Source organism: Rutilus rutilus (genome assembly GCF_951802725.1).
Source record: "Rutilus rutilus genome assembly, chromosome: 8".
In the NCBI taxonomy this organism is placed as follows: domain Eukaryota; kingdom Metazoa; phylum Chordata; class Actinopteri; order Cypriniformes; family Leuciscidae; genus Rutilus; species Rutilus rutilus.
Genome location: NC_140222.1, coordinates 36,924,165 through 36,944,516, shown reverse-complemented (window position 1 = coordinate 36,944,516; position 20,352 = coordinate 36,924,165). Strand labels below are relative to the sequence as shown.

The window sequence follows — 20,352 nt, the reverse complement described above, 5'->3', positions numbered from 1 at the left end:
GGTTGTATAATTCACCAAAATTGATCCCGTGTGCATGTGTTGTGCAGCTCAACACCCACACTTTCAGAAATAGCCCTGTCCATTTCCCAGGTGTTGAAAAGTGCGTTTCGAGAAGCAGAGGATAAAACAGAACAGCATTTCCAAAGTTCTGGCTACTTGACAAACTCACCAGTAGGTAAAACGTCACCAGCAAATCTCCCGCAGAGACTGTGGGTTTAAATAGGTCCTATGGGAGAGAGCACAGTGCATTTTAACCAGGCTTACCTCTGCTCTATTTGGACATGTTACAGCGGACTTCAGTGTAAAAGTCTCACACCTCCAGTTTTGTGACAGGTGTTCCTGTCGAAAGTCTTTCAAACATTCACTCATTTCAGAGCCCCTCGAAGCAGCTTGTTGATCTCATTAGATGTCCCTGGTCATTACTACTTCACTGCAGTCTTCTGAGAAAAAATCTGTACAGTGTATTTTTTTGTAACAAAGGTTTAACAGTTTGCAGTGAATTGCAAAGCAGGTAAATGTTGTAATATATACTTAAAAAAATTATGATATGACACAATATTATACAATAAGTTACGACAACATATGTTTTTACACTGAGTTGAAAATTTAAATTTAAAGCAGTGTAAAAACATATGTTGTCATAACTTATTGTATAATATTGTGTCATTTCATAATATACAGTGTAAAAAAAGTTGCAGCCTTAAATTTTTAAGTATAATCAACTTGGATGTTTAAGTAATTTCAACTTAAATGATAATAAACTGACTTAAAATGGGTTGAATCTTATATATATATATATATATATATATATATATATATATATATATATATATATATAAAAGTTAAAATTGCTTAACTTTGATTATTTTGAGTTGAAAATTGAATTTTGATGAGTTAAAGCAAAGTTAAGCAATTTTAACTTTTTTTTTTTATATAAGATTCAACCCATTTTAAGTCAGTTTATTATCATTTAAGTTGAAATTACTTAAACATCCAAGTTGATTATACTTAAAAATTTAAGGTTGCAACTTTTTTTTACACTGTCTATACTGTATATAATATGAATGTATTAATATTAAATATTAAAATGTTACGTATTCATAATATCATTATAATAATAAAACTATATACTGATATAATCTAATAGCAGATTACATATGGAAAGTGGACCTTCAGGATCAAGGCCGACTGATGTTTTCTGATTTTTATAAATGTATTCATAAATATCTGACAGAGTATAATAAAGTGGGAAATTTGAAACCTTACAAAACCTTATAAAACCAAAACCTTAACCTTGACTTCAATGTTATAACTGTGATAAAATTGACAGAAAATCGAATGAAATGGTGAATTTACGCACACACTGAATAAAAACTAGTGGTAGGTAAAATTGTAAGAATCAGTGGCCTCTCACGAAATCAAACACATTGAATTTGACTCACAGTGGTGCATTTTACCTCTTTTATTCAGTTGTTTTTAGAAAAGGATATCATTAGCACATTCCCGTATCGATAAGGAATGGGTCTCAACACCAAACCAGTCTAGCCAAACCAGAATAGACTTGATTATCAGTTCTCTTTCGCCATTGTGCTTCAAATACGCTGTGGAAACAGCAAGGTTTAGAGTTCATACAAAAATACTGTACAGAGAATAGAACTTTCATATTACACATTCAAAAATACACATTAATATCAATGCATACATCAGGAATTCAAAATGCATAGGGATGAACACATTTGGAGCTTTATAAAGCTTATGTAAAATCTTTTAAAAACCTTTCTCTGGTCTCAATATTGCACATATAAAAGGAATGATGAAGAGCCACTTGACTTGAAACATCACCTGTGGTGAGAACATGAAATACATATTTTTCTATTTTTGGAGCTGTGGTGGGCCAACCTTCCCTCCTTTTTTTACATATAAAAGGAACCCAATTGTCTTTCCTCCTGGAATAGTACGTACACGTTACAATACGTACACTATCATGGTTAAATGTCTCTGAAATGAAAACAGGCCCTTCTTTGAGACTTTGGCCCGCAATGCAGCGACCTGCAGACAAAATGTGGCCTACCTCAAAGTAGATGTCAAATAGGAAATTTCTAATAAATAAAGGTCTTATTTTTTGTAGTCAGCTTTTGGAGGCAGTTGGTAGAATTACGCAACAGGCAGGAAGGTAGTAGGGAGAAAAAAACCCAAAACTTAAAGGGGCCTAGGAGCGAGCCTTGGGTAGACTCCTAATGCGACGGGCCTGAACAGAGACTCTGATTGTTCAACAAAGTCTTGTAGAACAATGAGTGCTTTCTACTTTACTGCAAATAGATTTTGCTTGTGCTTTCCAACATGGTTGTAAAGACTGCAGGGTGAGGAAATAAATTCAGCTAATCCACAATTAATTATGGAGTATATAAGTGTTTTGGTGTGGACAGGACCACACTGAAGGAGAAATAACCCCCCCAAAAAAGTAGATTTTTAAGTGTGGGGAAACTGCTTGAACCACACAAGGGAAGTCCTAAAATGTAAAAGAAAATATTTTGTTGACTTTGACAAACCACAGGATACAGCTGCATTTTGGTTCCTGAAATGGTATTTGCTTATGGTTATAATATGAACCAACATACATCTTCAAAGAAGTAGCTTTCATGTGGGTTACTTTTTATTGTTTTGAAGAGTAGGTCACCCCATAATGAAAATTATGCCATTACTTACTCACCATTGTTTTTTTAAAGTCGTATTGTGTCATTTAGTCTGTGTAACACAAAAGGAGAATTTTTGAATAATGTTCATGCCGCTCATTTACATACAACAACAATTCACGATGGCTCATGTCTGTCAAGTTCCAAAAAGCTTTGTGTTCAGACAAGTAAATAATGACATACTTTTGGATGAACTATTCCTTAAGATTATAAAAACTATAACTTTCTTCATCTAGGATAAAAATACTGTTTTGCATCTGTCCCAACTACATATATTGGAATCATAACACTTTCAGGTCTGATTCCAATTAAAGACATTGTTTGTTTTCCAGAGTATTTGTATTCCAGAGTGTTCCCTCTGCATCTGCAATAAAACAAACAAAAACAAATGGAACCAGTTCTGAACTAAAACCGGTTCTCGATTCCCAAACCTAGCCAAGAAACATCTTGACAGCGGCTTTCTTTGAAACATCACATCCCATATATCTCAATTCAACTAATCTACAAGGCAAACACAAAAAGGGATCAGACACACCCTCAAACAAGCTTGCGTCAAACTCTTTAACCTGTCAAATTCTTTCTAACAAAAGAATTCTGCTAATTGTTTTGTGGGGTTTAAACGGTTCACAAAGCAGTGGAATATTCCACAGTCCAACACATGTTATGACAGACGAAACTACACATCCTTATTTCCCCTTCAGATGTCAAGATATATTCCACCACAGCCCACTGTGACCATAAATCTCGGATTTTGAAACACTAGATAAATGTTTAGTGGAGGTTAATAGACTGTGGGGCCGCATGTCCACAGAGACATGACCTTTGTAAAAGCTTAGTGGCCCACGAGCGAGGAACATAAGTTAACGATGTGCCGGCTTTACAAACGCTCCTAGACCAGTGTGTCCGAAATAGCCTGTGGTGGAAACATTTGTGATATTTGGCAAGTGGTGGCAAATGGCAGTTTGGCGACAATCTACCGTGAAAGTACGTGCCCTTGAGGCCTGGATGTTTGCGGGGACTGGAGTGAATGCTACATTGTGGCAGCGGTTTGGGGTTAGAATATAGAGAGAGGTATGTGGAGGGAGAAGGTAGGGGGTAACAGCACTTACCGCGATAAGCTTTTCAAGAAGTCAATGACATGTCAAAGAAGTCAGGGCATGTCAGACCTTGGTTTTACTGCTGCATGAGAGTACACGTGGCCGTTTTAGGATGTGGGTAATGGATGTACGTGCTGCTAACTAAAATGTGTTTGCATGTCATTATCACAGCTTCTTGTTTCTCATGGAAGTGTCTCGAGCAAATGCACTTCACGCAAATAGGGTGCAAAATAGGTCCTGGTCAACCTCCAGAAAATTTGATTTCAGTAAGTCAAACTAAAATTATGTCTTAATTTTGGAAAAAATGGGTCAACCCTGTTTTTTAAATTTTGCCAAAATTAAGCCATTATTCGGTAGAGGCTAGTAAGTTTGGGATGAAATGCTGGTTTGACATTACTTATAACCATATTTGGCACCAAAAAACTATTTGTTTGACCATTTTTTCTTACACTAACAGAGTTGAACGGTTTAAGCTTGAGCAATGCAGTCAACACTAACATTAATGTAAATTTTTTGAAAACTTGAGTTATATTAGTTACTTGTGTCCAAATAATGTCGCTTTCTAGTGTTTTAAAGAAATTATTTTCTTTTTGTAATGAGGGAATTCATACAGTAACTGGGTTGCACACAAAATATAGGAAAAAAGCGAAATACTGTTTCTGGTAGATAAAAATTGTCCATTTAAAAAATATTTTGACTACAATTAAATGAAGTTAAAACATTAAACAGATTGCGTCAATAACATGATTATAATTGTTGGATTTAGTCAAAGGACCAGGCAAAGTAAGTGTTTTAAATAAGAAATAAACACATTTTGTACGTTTAAAATGTGCTATTTTATGTTTTATAATAGTTTATCTAACATATCTAATTGACCTTAGGATTAAAAAAACGGGATTTTGTGTCTTTATTACATAAAAAACAATAAAATGTGACACTAAAGTGCACCCTATTCATGGAAAATGTCGGTTACACTTCGCATTTACAGTGTAATTATTACATTTAATTACTGTGTAATGATAATTAACTACATGTACTTACTATAGGGTGTGGATAAGGTTAGTTGCATGTAATTATGCATAATTTGTAGTTATTACTATAGTAACTACATGTAACATATGTAAAAAGGACACTGTAAAATAAAGTGTTACCTAAATGTCTTAAACTCCTGAAAAATAAGAAACGTGATGTTGACACGATAGGCTGTGAAGTCTTTGTTGGTAATATCAAACAGCAACTTTCTATTCAGAGCAGCAGGCAGTCACCTTGTGCATTGTTGTTGGGGCACTCATGGCCTGAAGTGTTTGTGTCTGACACAAAGACAAATTTAAGTTTGTTTGTTGGGAGTCCATACTGTTTATGCGTGTAAGGAACAAAGAATGGTGGTGTTTTTGTCTGTTTATAGTAGCAACGTGTGTTTGCGAGAAAGGACAATGTGTGCCTGAAGGTATTCCTGCAGTGACTAGGCCAGGACTAAAACACAGCTAAAGCTTAATTTGCAGTTTGTTGTGTGAGTAAAAACACTTGCTACTGAAAATGGAAATGTAAGACACCTAGAAAAAAATGCTTCCGTCTAATAGCGATCTACTTCAAAAGCAGAATCATCTTTCTGTTTTGTAAACATTTGGACACAGTATGTTTTTTGTTTTGTTTTTATCTGAAGAAAATAAATAAATAAAATAAAGCCAAACAAAATTAGCGAAAACAAAACACAAAACAAAAATCAGATCAAAGAAAATAAATGTTTGATTTGATGGGTGAAGTCCATGTATGCATTGTAGTAGTCCAAAAAAAAAAAAAAAGTTTCCTTTTCTGTTTTTGAAAACTGGCTCAGATCCTTGTCGAGTACTGAAAGGAAAACTGGCTCAAATCTTTTGTTGTACTGTTTCCAAGATCTGGATATTTCAGTTCATTCGAGTTTTGTGATGAACCCAGTGGATCATGGCTCCTTGTGATAGTCTGTTGCATCGAAAGGTCCGGTGCGGTCTTAGTCCGAGTTACCCGCTGGTCACAGGTCCAGCGTGCTGGTCTGGTGCTCGCGGGAATGGCCTACAGGGTTGAAGTGGGGATGGCAGTCGTGGGGCTGGGCGACCCCCGGCTGTGCTAACGGGTTTCGGCTGATCACCAGCTCCAGTTTGTCTCCGGCCTCTGTGATGAGGGGAACAGCTAAGCAACAGTCGAAATCTCGTGTCCGCACGTGGTTCACCTGGTGGAGAAACATTTAGACTTCAGTAAACGTCCTAAAATTCCCCGTTCACACCAGGAACGATAACAATAACTATATTAGTGTCCACACCAGCAGACAATATTGTCCTGTTTTATTATTTGTCCTATGCCGCTTTTAATGCTCAAGCTCTTTAAAGCAGGATGGATTCTGATTGGCTGGCAAAGTTTTTATCGTTCATCAGTTGAAAAAAATATATATATTTCAACAATATTGTTTAGGTGTGGTTTGGACCTATTCTTTTGCATTAGAACGATTTTTAGATCTATATCTTTATTGTTATCGCAGGAGCATGAATGGGACTTAAGAGAATTTAATCAATTAAATCAATAATGCAACCGCGGCACATGTTAGCAGAGTCTCTAAAATACTTTTTGTTTATCTGAACAAGGGTTTATTCTGAAAATGTTTGTTATCATACTTGATAATGGGATGACAAATAAAACAAGACACCATAAAGCAAGCACCTCCAACTCAACCAAAGCATTTTTTTAACCCCCATTGACAATTTTTTTTTTTTTTTTTTACTGTGGTTAACACCACAGCTGTTAAGTATCTTAACACAGATTGAATCATTTCCACAGTCGGTGAAGCGTGGGAGATTAGAAAGAGGACCACAAGTGCTGTGTAGCCACGCAGAAGAACCAGAGAAATAACTTTTTAACTCGACCTGTCCTCCCAGAGCCTATTGACGCTCTCATGCCTCTCAAAGTGAGTTTATATTTAACTGAGCTGGGCAGATCATATAGCTGGGGAGAGGGAGGTGGGGGGGGCGTGTGGTGATCTGAGAAGAGGCACCTGAAGGATCCTGTCGTACGGTTTGAGTCCAGCACGGTCCGCTGGACCCTCAGGTCTGATCATGTTCACGTAAACACCCTTTTCCAAGAAACCGTCTGATACGCTGAATCCAAAGTCATCGCTCTCTGGGTCTTTCATCACCGTCACCTGTTAAACACAAAATGATTGCGACAATTTAACCATGAGCTAGTTTCTTCTGAATGTTTTCATCAGAAGATGTCTTAAGCAGAAGGAATAGTTCACCAAAAAAAAAAAAATCCTTGAGTTGTAAAAAAATCAAACAAACAAACAAACAAATAAATAACATTAGATAAAATAATTTAGTTTAAAAAATAAAAAAAAAATTGTTCATGTAGATTTTTAAGCATAAACCTCAATAAGTTTGTTAGGTTTATAGTGTATTTAAAACAAGAAAAAAAAACATTTTCCCAATGTGGTAAAAAAAAAACGAAACTCAATTGTTGTTGTTTTTTTTCAGGTATATTTCCGGAATATAACGAAACAAAACAAAACAAAAGCACAGCAAAACAAAAGCAAAGCAAAACATATGCAAAAGTAAAGCAATACACAAAACAAACCAAAGCACATCAAAGCAAGACAAAAGCAAAAGCGTAGACAAAGTAAAGAAAAGCAAAAAAACACACACACACACACACACAAAAAACACAAGCAAAGCAACTCCCAGGATATGTCAGATTTCCTTGGAAATAAACCACAAATATGCTGATAGGACAGATGTGTTTACATCATAAATGATTGGTCTTGACTTACTGCATTAAAATGGCATGAAGCATCTTCAGTGAAAACACATTTGAGTTTGGGAGAAAAAAAAGATCTAAATTTCCTGTTAAACCGCAAAAAAAACCAAAAAACACAAACCATATTAATATTAACCAACGAGAGGATGCAGATGAATCTCCATGTGCTTTCCCAGGGACATTTTCTGAGAAGACCTGAGAATGCTGTTCGTATTCTCCCAGCGGTTACTAATACCAACCATGTTGACCAGCACCTCAGGAGGAAACTCGTCATCTTTTCTAAAGGGAATGCACAATACTGGTAAACAGTGTGTTCAATGTAGTATGTTGTGGAGTTTGTCCACCTTGTGCAGCTCTAACGGTGTGGGCGACAGGATGTCCTGGATCTCTTCTTTGATCCTCCGTGATTCCCAGGTTTTCTCGGACATGCGGAGCGTGCTCTTGTTCTTGGTCTCGTTGAGGAGAAGCGGGGGCTTACGCAGAGGGCTGAGATGAGGTTGGCTGACCGTCTCGCAGTGGCTCTTTCCCCCCTCCACCCCCAAACTCAGGGCACTGCCGGTCATTATCGACGCCTAGGGATGAACAAGAACCACAAACACTGACTCCTGCTCTACTGAGGTCTTTTCACATGTCTCATGCCAAGTGTGCTAAACTCCTGACGCGAGTCATGTGAAAGGGCCTTCAGGCCTCAATGTTTCAATAGGGAGCGCTGTGTGAGCCTCTGATTGGGTGCTCATTAAGCAATTGTCTCATCTAATGAAACTCTATTAACCAGAGGACATGAAGCCCATCCTCATTTACCTTTAATGAGCTCCAGTTCGGTTTATTTCCAAAGAGCTGTGACTGAAATGTCTGTTAATTGAGAGAACTGACTCTTTGAAGCTGTGATTCAATAGGATTTAACTCAAAGCACGACACATAGGATCTACGCTCATGAAACTAATATCAAAACGCTGTTAGAAATGGCAGATAGGTGGAAAGCCGAGTTCTATTTCGCCTTTATGACGTAACTTGAGGTTTTTGCAGGCTTGCACATTAATATGCAATTTTAAGGATGTAACTACAACAAATACTTCTGTAAAGTCCCTCAACAACCATAAAGCACCTCCTTTAAAGACAGTTCACTCAATAGGCAAATCAGGGTTTTCTTTAACCAAAGCTAAAACTAAACTAAAACCATAAGAAACCCTTTCGTTGAATCGTAACTTGAAATAAAATACGGAGCACCTAAAGGGACACGGTGATGGAACAAATATGAGATGGGAGGAAAATATTTTTCAATGCTTTATATGGTTCTCTTGAAAAAAGTTTTGCGCACCTCTGAGAAATTTTGCATTTGCTTGCAAAGAAAACTCAAAAGGTTTTGCGAGCGGATGTAACGTTTCTTAGCGGGACGCAAAATATTTGCAAGAGAACTTAAAAGCATTGAAATATAACTTCTTTTTTTCAATCACCATATCCCTTTAAGGGCTCCGTAATATAACATGTTAACTGAAATAAAAATAAAATATTTACAAAGGCAACATTTCTTATTTTCAGTTTCTTCCTTAGTTTTTTTTTTCCTTCTTAGTTTAAGTTGAAGTATTAAAATAACTAAAACTGAAATAAAAATAAAAATTAAAAAAGCAAGGCAAAGCAAGGCAAAAAAACCCCCCAAAAAAACAAAGGCAACAAAAAGCAAAGCAAAAACAAAAACAAAACAAAACAAAACAAAACAAAACAAAAGCAAAACAAAACAAAACAAAACAAAACAAAACAAAACAAAAGCTAATTAAAGCAAAAAAAAAGAAAAAAAAAGAAACAAAATCAAAGTAAAGCAAAACAAAACAAAATCAAAGTAAAGCAAAGCAAAGCAAAAAAAAACAAAATCAAAGTAAAGCAAAACAAAACAAAACAAAATCAAAGTAAAAAAAAAAAAGAAACAAAATCAAAGTAAAGCAAAACAAAACAAAATCAAAGTAAAGCAAAACAAAATCAAAGTAAAGCAAAAAAAAAATCAAAGTAAAGCAAAACAAAACATAATCAAAGTAAAGCAAAACAAAACAGAATCAAAGTAAAGCAAAACAAAACAGAATCAAAGTAAAGCAAAACAAAACAGAACCAAAGTAAAGCAAAACAAAACCAAAGTAAAGCAAAACAAAACAAAACAAAATCAAAGTAAAGCAAAAAAAAACGAAATCAAAGTAAAGCAAAACAAAACAAAATCAAAGTAAAGCAAAACAAAACAAAATCAAAGTAAAGCAAAACAAACAAACAAAAAAAAAAAAAAAAAAAAAAAGAAACAAAATCAAAGTAAAGCAAAAAAAAAAAAAATCAAAGTAAAGCAAAACAAAACAAAATCAAAGTAAAGCAAAAAAAATCTAAATCAAAGTAAAGCAAAACAAAACAGAATCAAAGTAAAGCAAAACAGAATCAAAGTAAAGCAAAACAAAACAGAATCAAAGTAAAGCAAAACAAAACAGAACCAAAGTAAAGCAAAACAAAACAAAATCAAAGTAAAGCAAAACAAAACAAAATCAAAGTAAAGCAAAACAAAAAAAAATCAAAGTAAAGCAAAACAAAACAAAATCAAAGTAAAGCAAAAAAAAAAAAATCAAAGTAAAGCAAAACAAAACAAAATCAAAGTAAAGCAAAAAAAATCTAAATCAAAGTAAAGCAAAACAAAACAGAATCAAAGTAAAGCAAAACAGAATCAAAGTAAAGCAAAACAAAACAGAACCAAAGTAAAGCAAAACAAAACAAAATCAAAGTAAAGCAAAACAAAACAAAATCAAAGTAAAAAAAAGCAAATCAAAAGCGAATGCAAAGCAAAAAAAAAAAAAAAAAAAAAAGTTCTTTTTTTCTTAGTTGAAGTTGAACTACTAAAATAACTTTAACAAAAACTTTAATAAAAGTTGAAATATGAAAAAAATCTATGATAGTACATGAATGATATTGAAATAACACCGATGCAAATTCAGTCATTATTTATTCACCTTCATGTTATTCCAAACCTGTTGGACTGATTTTCTTCTGTGAATGTGAAACACTTAGTCCTGGCTGCTCTTTCCCATAGAAATGACTTTACTGTTCAACCAAATACCTTTGATGTCACTTGACGTGGTGGCATATTTGAATAAATGTGAGTGGGAATTATATCAAAATTTCAGCATTTTCCCACACACAAAGCTATCATGTGGCGTCAGAAGACTTGACAGCAACCCATCCACTGGCATTATACCGAAAAGAGAGCCAGGACAGGACAAAACATCTCCTTTTGTGTTGCACGGATGAAAGAATGTCAAGTACCGATGGAGGAACATGTCATCCATGGCTGACCTCGCTAACCAATGTCATCAAAAATCTGATAAAAACACTTCCTCATACTTTCGTAACTCTCCTCAGTTGGTTGTGTAAGAACAGAGCTCATTGTTTAGAGCAAGCAGGCATGAAATGAGACATCGGTTGCCATGCATACTTCTTTTTTTCGGTAACGGTATAGTGATTGGTGCTCTGGGATTTTCAGCATTTAGAAGGAAAAACAAACGAATGATCAGCGTCTGCTGATGGCAGTATGTATTTGCATGCCGTCAGTGTTGTTTTAGCACTTGACTCATATTTACAGTAATTATGTCAATATGATACTGGTGCAAACACAGCCCAAAAAAAAATGTGCTGAACACAATGTTCATGGGACATTTTCTCAGTCTGACACATTTCACTGGGACTGTACAGCATTGCTCAACCACTGAACTCTAGGAGTCATTCTAGTTATATATATATATATATATATATATATATATATATTCCCTATACACACTTAAAGACAAAGAATACAATCTCAAGCTACATTAATATAATAATAATATTTTAGGATATTCTGAATCCTGTTATCAAGGTTCTGGCCTCTATATCATGAGGCAAACAACTTGACTCTTCTATAAAAAGGAGGTAAAATACTGTAATTTTTCTCTATTGTTTGTGACTGAAGAACCCAGCACATGTAAACGCTCAAATGTTATCACTCTCTGTTTAAAGTGATATTTTACTATCATTTTAAGATAATAAGCAAAGGATAAATTAAGGAAATAACAGACACAGTTAAATTATTTAAATGTTATATATATATATATATATATACACACACACACATATATATATATATATATATATATATATATATATATATATATATATATATATATATATATATGTGTATATATATATATATGTAAATTCTATTTGAAATAGTCAAATATATATATATATATATATATATATGTATATGTATGTCAAAATGTATATGGCCTAAAATATGTATTAAATAAATACACACCATAATATGAAATTATTTAAAAAAATAAATTAATAATTATTTTTCATTTTAAAACAATTGTGAAACCCTTGTCATAGTCTGTGATGAAATTTTTCCAATTATTAACGTCAAAACTCTAGCAACGTTTTTTTATTTATATTCTCTCTCTCTTTTTTTTGGATTTCATATAAAAATGTAATAACTTTTAAGACCATAATTTGTGTTATATTACCTTGGCATTAGATTTTTAAAAACTAGTTAACTCTGATGTGTGAATGACGAATTTTTTTTACATCTTTCTCTTTTCTGACTGTGTTAATCAAGCTCTTCACATTATTTTTTTCCTCTTTTTGAAAAGTCACAGAAATGGAACTGTAAATTTTATCTTCTGCTACTGGAATGCAAAAGTTATATATTTTGTAGTTTCCGTTCACCACTATAGAAGTTTACCCAAGTGTGACCCAAGAACTGAGGAGCGTCCATTAATATATTAATTATATAATATTTAATATTAAACCTTTTATGCTTTTTTACATGTTCAACATTCTATAGTGTGTAATGCTGTTTGAGCATGAAAATGTTTGCAAAGTTACAAAGCACAAAGTCACTCCTGAGGGAGTTATTATATCTAGTTCAGTCCTGAAACTCTAGAGGGCGCTGGCTGATGGTCCTTTACATTCAACTGCAGGCAATCACATCATTACCGCATGGCACACATTGATTGGCCTCTGCTAATCCTGCAGCCAATGAGATTGCTTGCTCAACGTTTAAATAGTCTGGTTCAGTGTTTTCTGTAAGTTAGTCCTGCAGTGCGCTATCAAGAGTTCCTCTGAACCCCTCCACCTCCCCAGCTCCACCTGCCTAGATCTGCTACAGGATTTATGTTTGTTAATTGTAGTCTTGAGTTTTCTTCCGGAAACAAACACATCACAAAATTCCATGACAAAAGTCCCGCCCAACTAATATGCAAAATAAAGGGGTGGGGCCTGGTTGAGTTGGTTAGTATGGTGTTGAAACGGTTATAGTAAGGGGCGTGACATTTCCCAAACACCCAATCACAACACACTGATCCAGCCGACCAATCAGAGCACATTGTGCTTTTCAGATGGAGGGGCTTCATAGAGACAGGAACTAAACAGAGCGTTACTGACAGACGGGGAAGATAAGTGCTGCAATAATATAAAATATGTCAAAAATAATGTGTTTTTTGAACATTCAAGCATGAAAACCTATTCTAGTAGAGCTCAAAATCAATACTTTGTGAAAGGGCAGAGTACACAAATTGTTCTCCTTCAGGAAATGACTCTTACATAACTGATGTTGACATCATCATCGCACCGTAAGTGCAAACTATTAACTTTTTCTATGGAGAAATGCCATCTTTTCTTCTTATATGTTAAAGTATATCTAATCCACTAGATGATTAAAGGTTTCTAAGCAAGGGAGCTCATTATTTGAGCGGTTTACCTCAATCTCGCGCAGTAGCTCGGACTGGCCACACGTCTCCAGGTCTTCCAGGGCTTGGCACCAGAAGCTGTCCTCCTGCTCCATTATGAGACCATCGGCATGTGTCTGGCTGCTGTATCTGCGGCAGACACACAGGTTAGAGCCAATAAGGCATGAGGCACTTAAGCTGGCACTGATATCCGGCGCTCTGGCACCAGCCTTGGCACGTTGAGGAGGACCGCAAGGATGGGTGGATTCCTCTTGTGAAAGAAACTAGGCCTGAAGCCCTGCTTAGACTTTCTACTAACTACAAGTAACTTAGCAACAACATGTCAACTCGAACTCTCATTAGAGTATTAGTACACTGTGTGCTTAAAGGGATAGTTCGGCCAAAAATGATATTTAACCCATGATTTACTCACCCTCAAGCCGTTCGAGATGCATATGTCAATCTTTTTTCAGACGAACACATTTTCAGTTATTTTAGAAAATGTCTTAGATCTCTAAGTGGTTATAATGTGAAACTATGGGGTCCACTCCTTCAAGTCCCAAAATGTGCATGCATCCTTCACAAAACTAATCCATCCGGCTCCAGGGGGATAAACGAAGGCCTTCTGAGGGTAATCCGTGTGGTTTTGTCGTAAAAATATACATACTTAAAACTTTATAAGCGAAAATAACTGGCTTCCGGTAGCGGTCGACGCGCGTTCACGGAGATGGATGCTGGCGTATGACGTAGGACGTAGCGTAGGAAGCGTCGTGACGTAGAACGAACGTGACAGCGCAGCCAGAGAGCAGAGCAAAACAAAACTCTACGTTTGTTCTATGTCACGACGCTTCCTACGCTACGTCTTACGTCATACGCCAGCATCCATCTCCCGTGAATGCGCGTCGACCGCTACAGGACCATTATGACAGAACATTTTGCACTGTATTTTCCTTTTTTTGAAGTGATTCCCATATTTCAAGCAATTCAAAACCATCATGTTGAACAGTGTCGCGTCTGAAGCGTCTCAACTGAAGGAAATAACACATTATTTATCAGCTTAAATATATCGGCCAAATTTTCTCATCGGAAAATTCCCGATTACGCTAACATTATAAATGAACATATATCGGCCGATACCGATATGGTGGCCGATATATCGTGCATCCCTAATATTATTTATTCCGATGAATCGATTAATTATAATAACCCTGAATGGAAAGCACAGTATATGAGTGTTTGGAGCTTGGAGAGCATGACCTCCAGTCTCACCCGGCCGTTTTCTCCCAGTCGTCTTCGCTGAACCCCCCGTCACTGAAGGGGTAGTTCTTGCGGCGGGCGGGGGGTGGAGTGCTGTTCCTCTGCTTGCTGTTACGCCACTCGTGAGGGTGTAACGCTATCCCAGCAGCCTGATGGATGTAGGCACCTTTGGAGGAGGCGGACGAGGTCAAAGGCTTTACAACGGCTGTCAATAGATCACCAGTATGGAGATTTCCGAGCCTGAACTCACCTTGGCTGCTGTATCCGGCGTCGATTCCCGAGCCGTCCCACGACTCCATCGCCGAATCCACGCTGGGGATGGTGGCGGAGTAAATGTCCGACAGCTTGTTGGTCTTCTGCGAGTCGGTCATCTCGTCCTCGTTGTCGCTGAGCTCGGTATCGAGATCGTTCTCTTTATTTTTGTCATCTGGGTCTGAAGGGGGAGTTACGATTATGGTATATAATATATATTTCCACGTAGAACACAGGCGTAGGATCCTGTTGTTTGCGACTCACCGTCGGTCTGTTTCTTGATCTTGAGTGTGACGGTTTCTCCTGCCATCTGCAGCAGGTGTATGGCTTCACTGAGCGGCTTGCCCTTCAGACTCACGCTGTTGATGGCCAGAATGCGATCTCCGACATGAATGGCTCCGGTCCTGAGAGAACAGACGACACCGTCACGCTGATAAACACACGCTGATAAACACACACTGATAAACAACGGCACATGAGCAATCTGGCCTTGAGGACTTTTAGAGAAGAAACTCGCACTTTAAAAATCGACCCTCAGGGACATAAAGAGTCCATAGTTGGAGAAATAACTGTATATGTTTGTATATGTATATGCACTTTGATGGATTGTATGAAGCACATTAATTCTTGAATATTTTGAGTTAACATTACCAATATACAGTATGTGTTGCTTCACAGTGTGTTTTTGAGTGTGTGTTGTGTGAGTGTGAGTGTGTGTGTTTGTGCGCGCCAAGATCTACAAATGACAAATCATAATTGTAGACTTGTGTGCTATATTTAAAATAATATAGAATCTAACTTTTAATAAAAAAATGTGAGAAAATTGTTTCATTGTGAGTACATAATTTTTAACTATTTCATATGACTGAATTACCCAATTATTATTATTAGTATTAATATTGCTTTTATTTCCAGTGATAACATTAAATTTTTATAATTAATAATAATTTATATATTTCCGCATAAGGCATAAGCTTAGGTTACCAGACAAAAGAGGTTAAAAAACTGGGAGAAAAAAGTTGAATTATGAATAATCGAATATTTCATTAATAATAATATGAACTTTAATAATATAATGATACTTAACAATAACAACAGCTAAGAAGAATAGTATCTAAATTGACTGGTTTTATTCAAATAAAAAATATTTAATATAGCTGAATTACCCTATTATTATTATTATTATTATTATTATGGCCACTCTTAATATTATTGCTTTTAAATAATAAACACGTTTTCACTCTTTATAGTGTGCTGTGCAACAATATGTATTATGAAATGCATAATCAAAAATCATTCCAAATTCAGGCTTTAGAATGTAAAGAGAGAGAGAGAGAGAGAGTGTATGTGCTGGTGTCTCTCTGTCACAGGGGTGTTTTGGGAGTCGACCCGTCTGACCCGTGAGTCTCACCTCTCAGCGAGACCCCTCTTGGTCAGGCCTGAGATGATGATGGGGTCAAAGGGCTCCTCGGTGCCGGAGATGGTGATGCCCAGCGGGCCACCGTAGCGCTTCAGCTCCACCGTGTAGATGATGGAGCCGGACGACTCCTGCTCGTCTGGACACATGCATTCAAAATCAACATATTATGAGTGAATGGTGAACACAATGTTCTCATGGAGCTGTAAATAGACCCGTCTGCTGACTCAACCCGCACAGTTTCACTTCTGAGGAACGACGAGACACTTCATCTGCTGTTCTTCTGACCGCACACTGTGTTTCGCCTCATAACAAAACATGATAAATGTCTGAGATGTTGAAAGAACTCTGTCTATCATGTCAACAAAATAACTCGAGTGACACATAAAGGATACGTACACTGTGTCATTTTTATCGTTTTGATGACTTCAATATTATAAATGCAGAAAATAGCAACATAGAAAGAGTGGGCGTGGCTAAATGTTTGATTGACAGTGTTGAAAATCAGGGTTTTTGTCATTAGTTGCGTCCTTGGATAAGAGAATCTTTAATATTGTATGTAGTTCTACTGACACCTGCTGGTTGAATGTTGAAGGACACATTGATATGCTTTTTAGTGTGATTTTCAGCATGATTTGAAATGGTTTAAAATCAAAATAGGGTTGGTGGATTGATTTTGGATTGACTGATTTACTTTGGAATAACTTTGTTTTTGCTGAATGAAATTAAAGCATTTAACCAGCTCATATTTCATCTTACATTTTTTTCTAAGAGGCAAACATAATTATATATATATATATATAAATATATAATAAAGTATTTATATTTCTAAGATTTTACATTTTTTTATAATTTATCACCATAAATGATAAAGATATGATAAATGATAAATGGGATGAGAATGTTAAATTATAATTGTATCTTAAATTACGTGTAATATGTTGTAAATGATCAAACAAAATAAAAAATGGTTTACTTTTATAAGAGGCAAAAATATGACAAAATAAAAATAAAAAATCTTTATAAGAGGCAAAAACAATCATATCTAAAATAAAAAAATAACAAGGGCAAAATTAACTATATATCAGATAAACAACACATTTTTAAGTTTTATTTTAATCTTATATATATATATATATATGATATACATGTTAATTTTATTTTATCATATATAAATGATCTTTCTAAGGGGGAAATATAAGAGGAAAAAACTTATAAATGATTCAATTCAAACTTATAAAAAAGATAAATATATATAATGCAATGTATGTCAATGTATGTTATTTAAATGGTAAACTATCATCATGATAATGTTTGTCATCCTGATGGATTTTTTTTATCTACTACATTGTAATAATTTAAATCACTGTTGAAAATCTTGATAAAGAGAATATTGCTAAAGAGAAGGGAACTCAAAAGCTCAAAACATCCAAACACACAGTCATCCTAAAAAATATATTTTTTCTAAAAGCTACATATATAATTCCCCATTTCTTTCTTTTAAAATAGGAACTGATGAGCCTCACGTGTTGTTCACAGGTCTAGTGGGATGGACTGCGGGTCCACATCAGCACACACACCTGAGTTGTCCTCATCCTTGCGGATTTTGAGTTTGACCAGGTCTTCGCTGAGCTGCAGGATCTGGACGGCGTCTTCCATGGAGCAGTTCTCCAGGCGGATGTTATCTATGGCTAGCAGCTTGTCTCCGGGCTCCAGAGTTCCTGTTCTGCAGGAAAAAAACATCAAATGCGCTTCAGTCCCACAGACAAACGTGAGGCGAGCCTGAGGAGCGAGTCCTCAACAAACTCTGCACTTCTTTTTTCTTTCTCCAAACGAGAAAGGATAGAATGAGTATTTATGATACAAATTTTTATTATAAAATATCAACTTTATATAATAAAGCATGTAAAGAAAGCACTCTATTTGACTGTAATTAATCATATATGGAGTGTGTCACCCCCTACTGGACATTACATAATAATGTAATCGATAATAATTCTAATTTGTCTGTGGAATATTTCAGGATTCGATATCATGTATAAAATTTTATTTTATAGATTCCAAATATAATACGAATATAAAAATGTTAAGCCTTAAAATAAAGCAGATAAGATTTAAGGGATTTATATTTCTAAGAAGCAAAAACAATTAGATAAAATAAAATAAAATAAAATGGACATGGAGCAAAAACCTTAAAAATAATAAAATAATTTACATTTTTTTATTTAGAAGCAAAAACAATTATATATAAAATGAAATAGAACTCATTTCTTAAATCATTTTTTAAATCCCATTTTTTTTAAATAAAAATAACACTAATAATTGTTTTAAATGTTTAAATGTTTTATTTTATTTTATAAATATGTTTAAATAAATGTATTTAAATATATCTAAATAAAACGGATATACATTTCTAGGACAAAATCACACACTCACACACACACTCACAGACACTCACAAACACAGACAAACACACACACACACACACACACACACACACACACACACACACACACACACACACACACACAAGCACATACAAAACACACACACACAAAAATGTATTTATATACAAATATCATGTTTCAAATTTTATTTTATATTTTCCACGTATAATCTGAATATTAGAATTAATAATAATAATAAAAAAGTCTTAAAATATAAATAATAAAATATAAATAAATATTATTTTATGATTAAAAAATATATATATGAGATTTATATTTAGGATCATCTTTCTATAGGATCATAAACATTTTAAAAGTGTTTTTGGCCGTGTGTGTTCATACCTGTGGGCCATGCTGCCTTTTTTAATGTCAGAGATGATAAGAGGCTCTCCTGGTTTCTTACTGGCTGCAGAAAGATGGGAAAACAGCAGTGTTTCAGTATGACACACACACACACACACACATACACTAAAACACCCCCCCCCACAAACACGGTTTCAAGGCAAAAATCAAAACTGGATCCAGCATAAGCATGAGTTCAGAGGGAATATTTTGTGCAGATAGAATAAAACATTTCAAGACCAAAATTCCATCACAAGTGTAAAAATACCCATCATCCATTGGCTGTTTGGCTTTCTGACAGATGCAAATGAACTCACAAGTGTTTTCAAGTGAAATAAGAAGGTTTTTCCCCAGTTTATCATGGGTGATGAGTGTATCCTCCATGAAAAAGTGCCGTGGCACACGGTGCTTTGATATATATCATGGAATTTAAATTGTACTCGAAGCTAATTCGAAGAATACCATGGTAATATAGAGGATCCGAAAACCACGTTTCACATCTCAAGATTTGGTCTGAAGAGCTGGAACACACACAATGCTCTCCGCCTGAGGCTGCTGAAAACACACGACACATCATCCGTTATGTTCAGATACTCAGCAGAAAATATTTCTGGGAGAAAGATTTAACTGGGCGAGAGATGAAGAGAGAGAGCCAGAGGAAAGAGGATGATCTTACAGTCACAATCAAGCTTGACTGCAGTTCACAGGCTCCTTCAAGCTGGGCCAGAAGAACCAGAGTTACATACCAAATCAGTCACATAAAATCGAATAAATTACATGAACATTTCAAATAATAATTAGCGTTGCACCAGTTATTTTGTATAACTGTCTAAATATTAGATTTTTTTATTAATTGCATGAATTTAATGAATTGAAAAACAAAACAAAAAATAAATTATATATAATAATAAATTAAATAGTACATTTATTTTCAACAATGGATTCGATTTTCAGGGAACTGTAATGATAAAATAAATCGTTTGAAGATGTGTATTTGGAATAAGAAATTATGATGGCAAATGACTAAACACTAAATTAAAATATAAAATAACACAACAAATCAATTATATATAGAAAAAAATTTATTAAATGAAAATGCAAAATAATAATGCAATAATAAAATAATATATAATAAAAAAAAATAAAAATAAAAAAATTAATCCAATAGATTAGACTTTGAAGAAACTGTACTAATAAAATTAGTCCTTCGAAAGCAAAAATATGCACTTTTAATAAAATGTTATTATTTTTTGATGGCGAATTAAATGTACGCAAAATGACTAAACACTAAATTTGCATAATAATATATAATACATCAGTAATCATCTAAAATAATAA

General features: G+C 34.9%; 1 protein-coding gene across 3 annotated transcripts in view; it reads right to left on the bottom strand.

The window, feature by feature from the left end:
- Window positions 1-1,393: 1,393 nt before the first annotated feature.
- Window positions 1,394-20,352, bottom strand: part of grip2b (glutamate receptor interacting protein 2b) — a 115,550-nt gene continuing 96,591 nt past the window's right edge. For all 3 annotated transcript variants that reach the window (XM_084416672.1, XM_084416673.1, XM_084416674.1), the window contains exons 15-24: window positions 19,015-19,078; window positions 17,806-17,951; window positions 16,220-16,364; window positions 15,073-15,212; window positions 14,807-14,989; window positions 14,569-14,722; window positions 13,332-13,449; window positions 7,915-8,142; window positions 6,813-6,959; window positions 1,394-5,996 (exon numbers count right to left, since the gene is read on the bottom strand). In XM_084416672.1, the coding sequence (XP_084272798.1) occupies window positions 5,799-5,996; window positions 6,813-6,959; window positions 7,915-8,142; window positions 13,332-13,449; window positions 14,569-14,722; window positions 14,807-14,989; window positions 15,073-15,212; window positions 16,220-16,364; window positions 17,806-17,951; window positions 19,015-19,078 (1,523 nt within the window). In that variant the 3' untranslated portion in view covers window positions 1,394-5,798. The remainder of the gene's footprint in view (window positions 5,997-6,812; window positions 6,960-7,914; window positions 8,143-13,331; window positions 13,450-14,568; window positions 14,723-14,806; window positions 14,990-15,072; window positions 15,213-16,219; window positions 16,365-17,805; window positions 17,952-19,014; window positions 19,079-20,352) is intronic.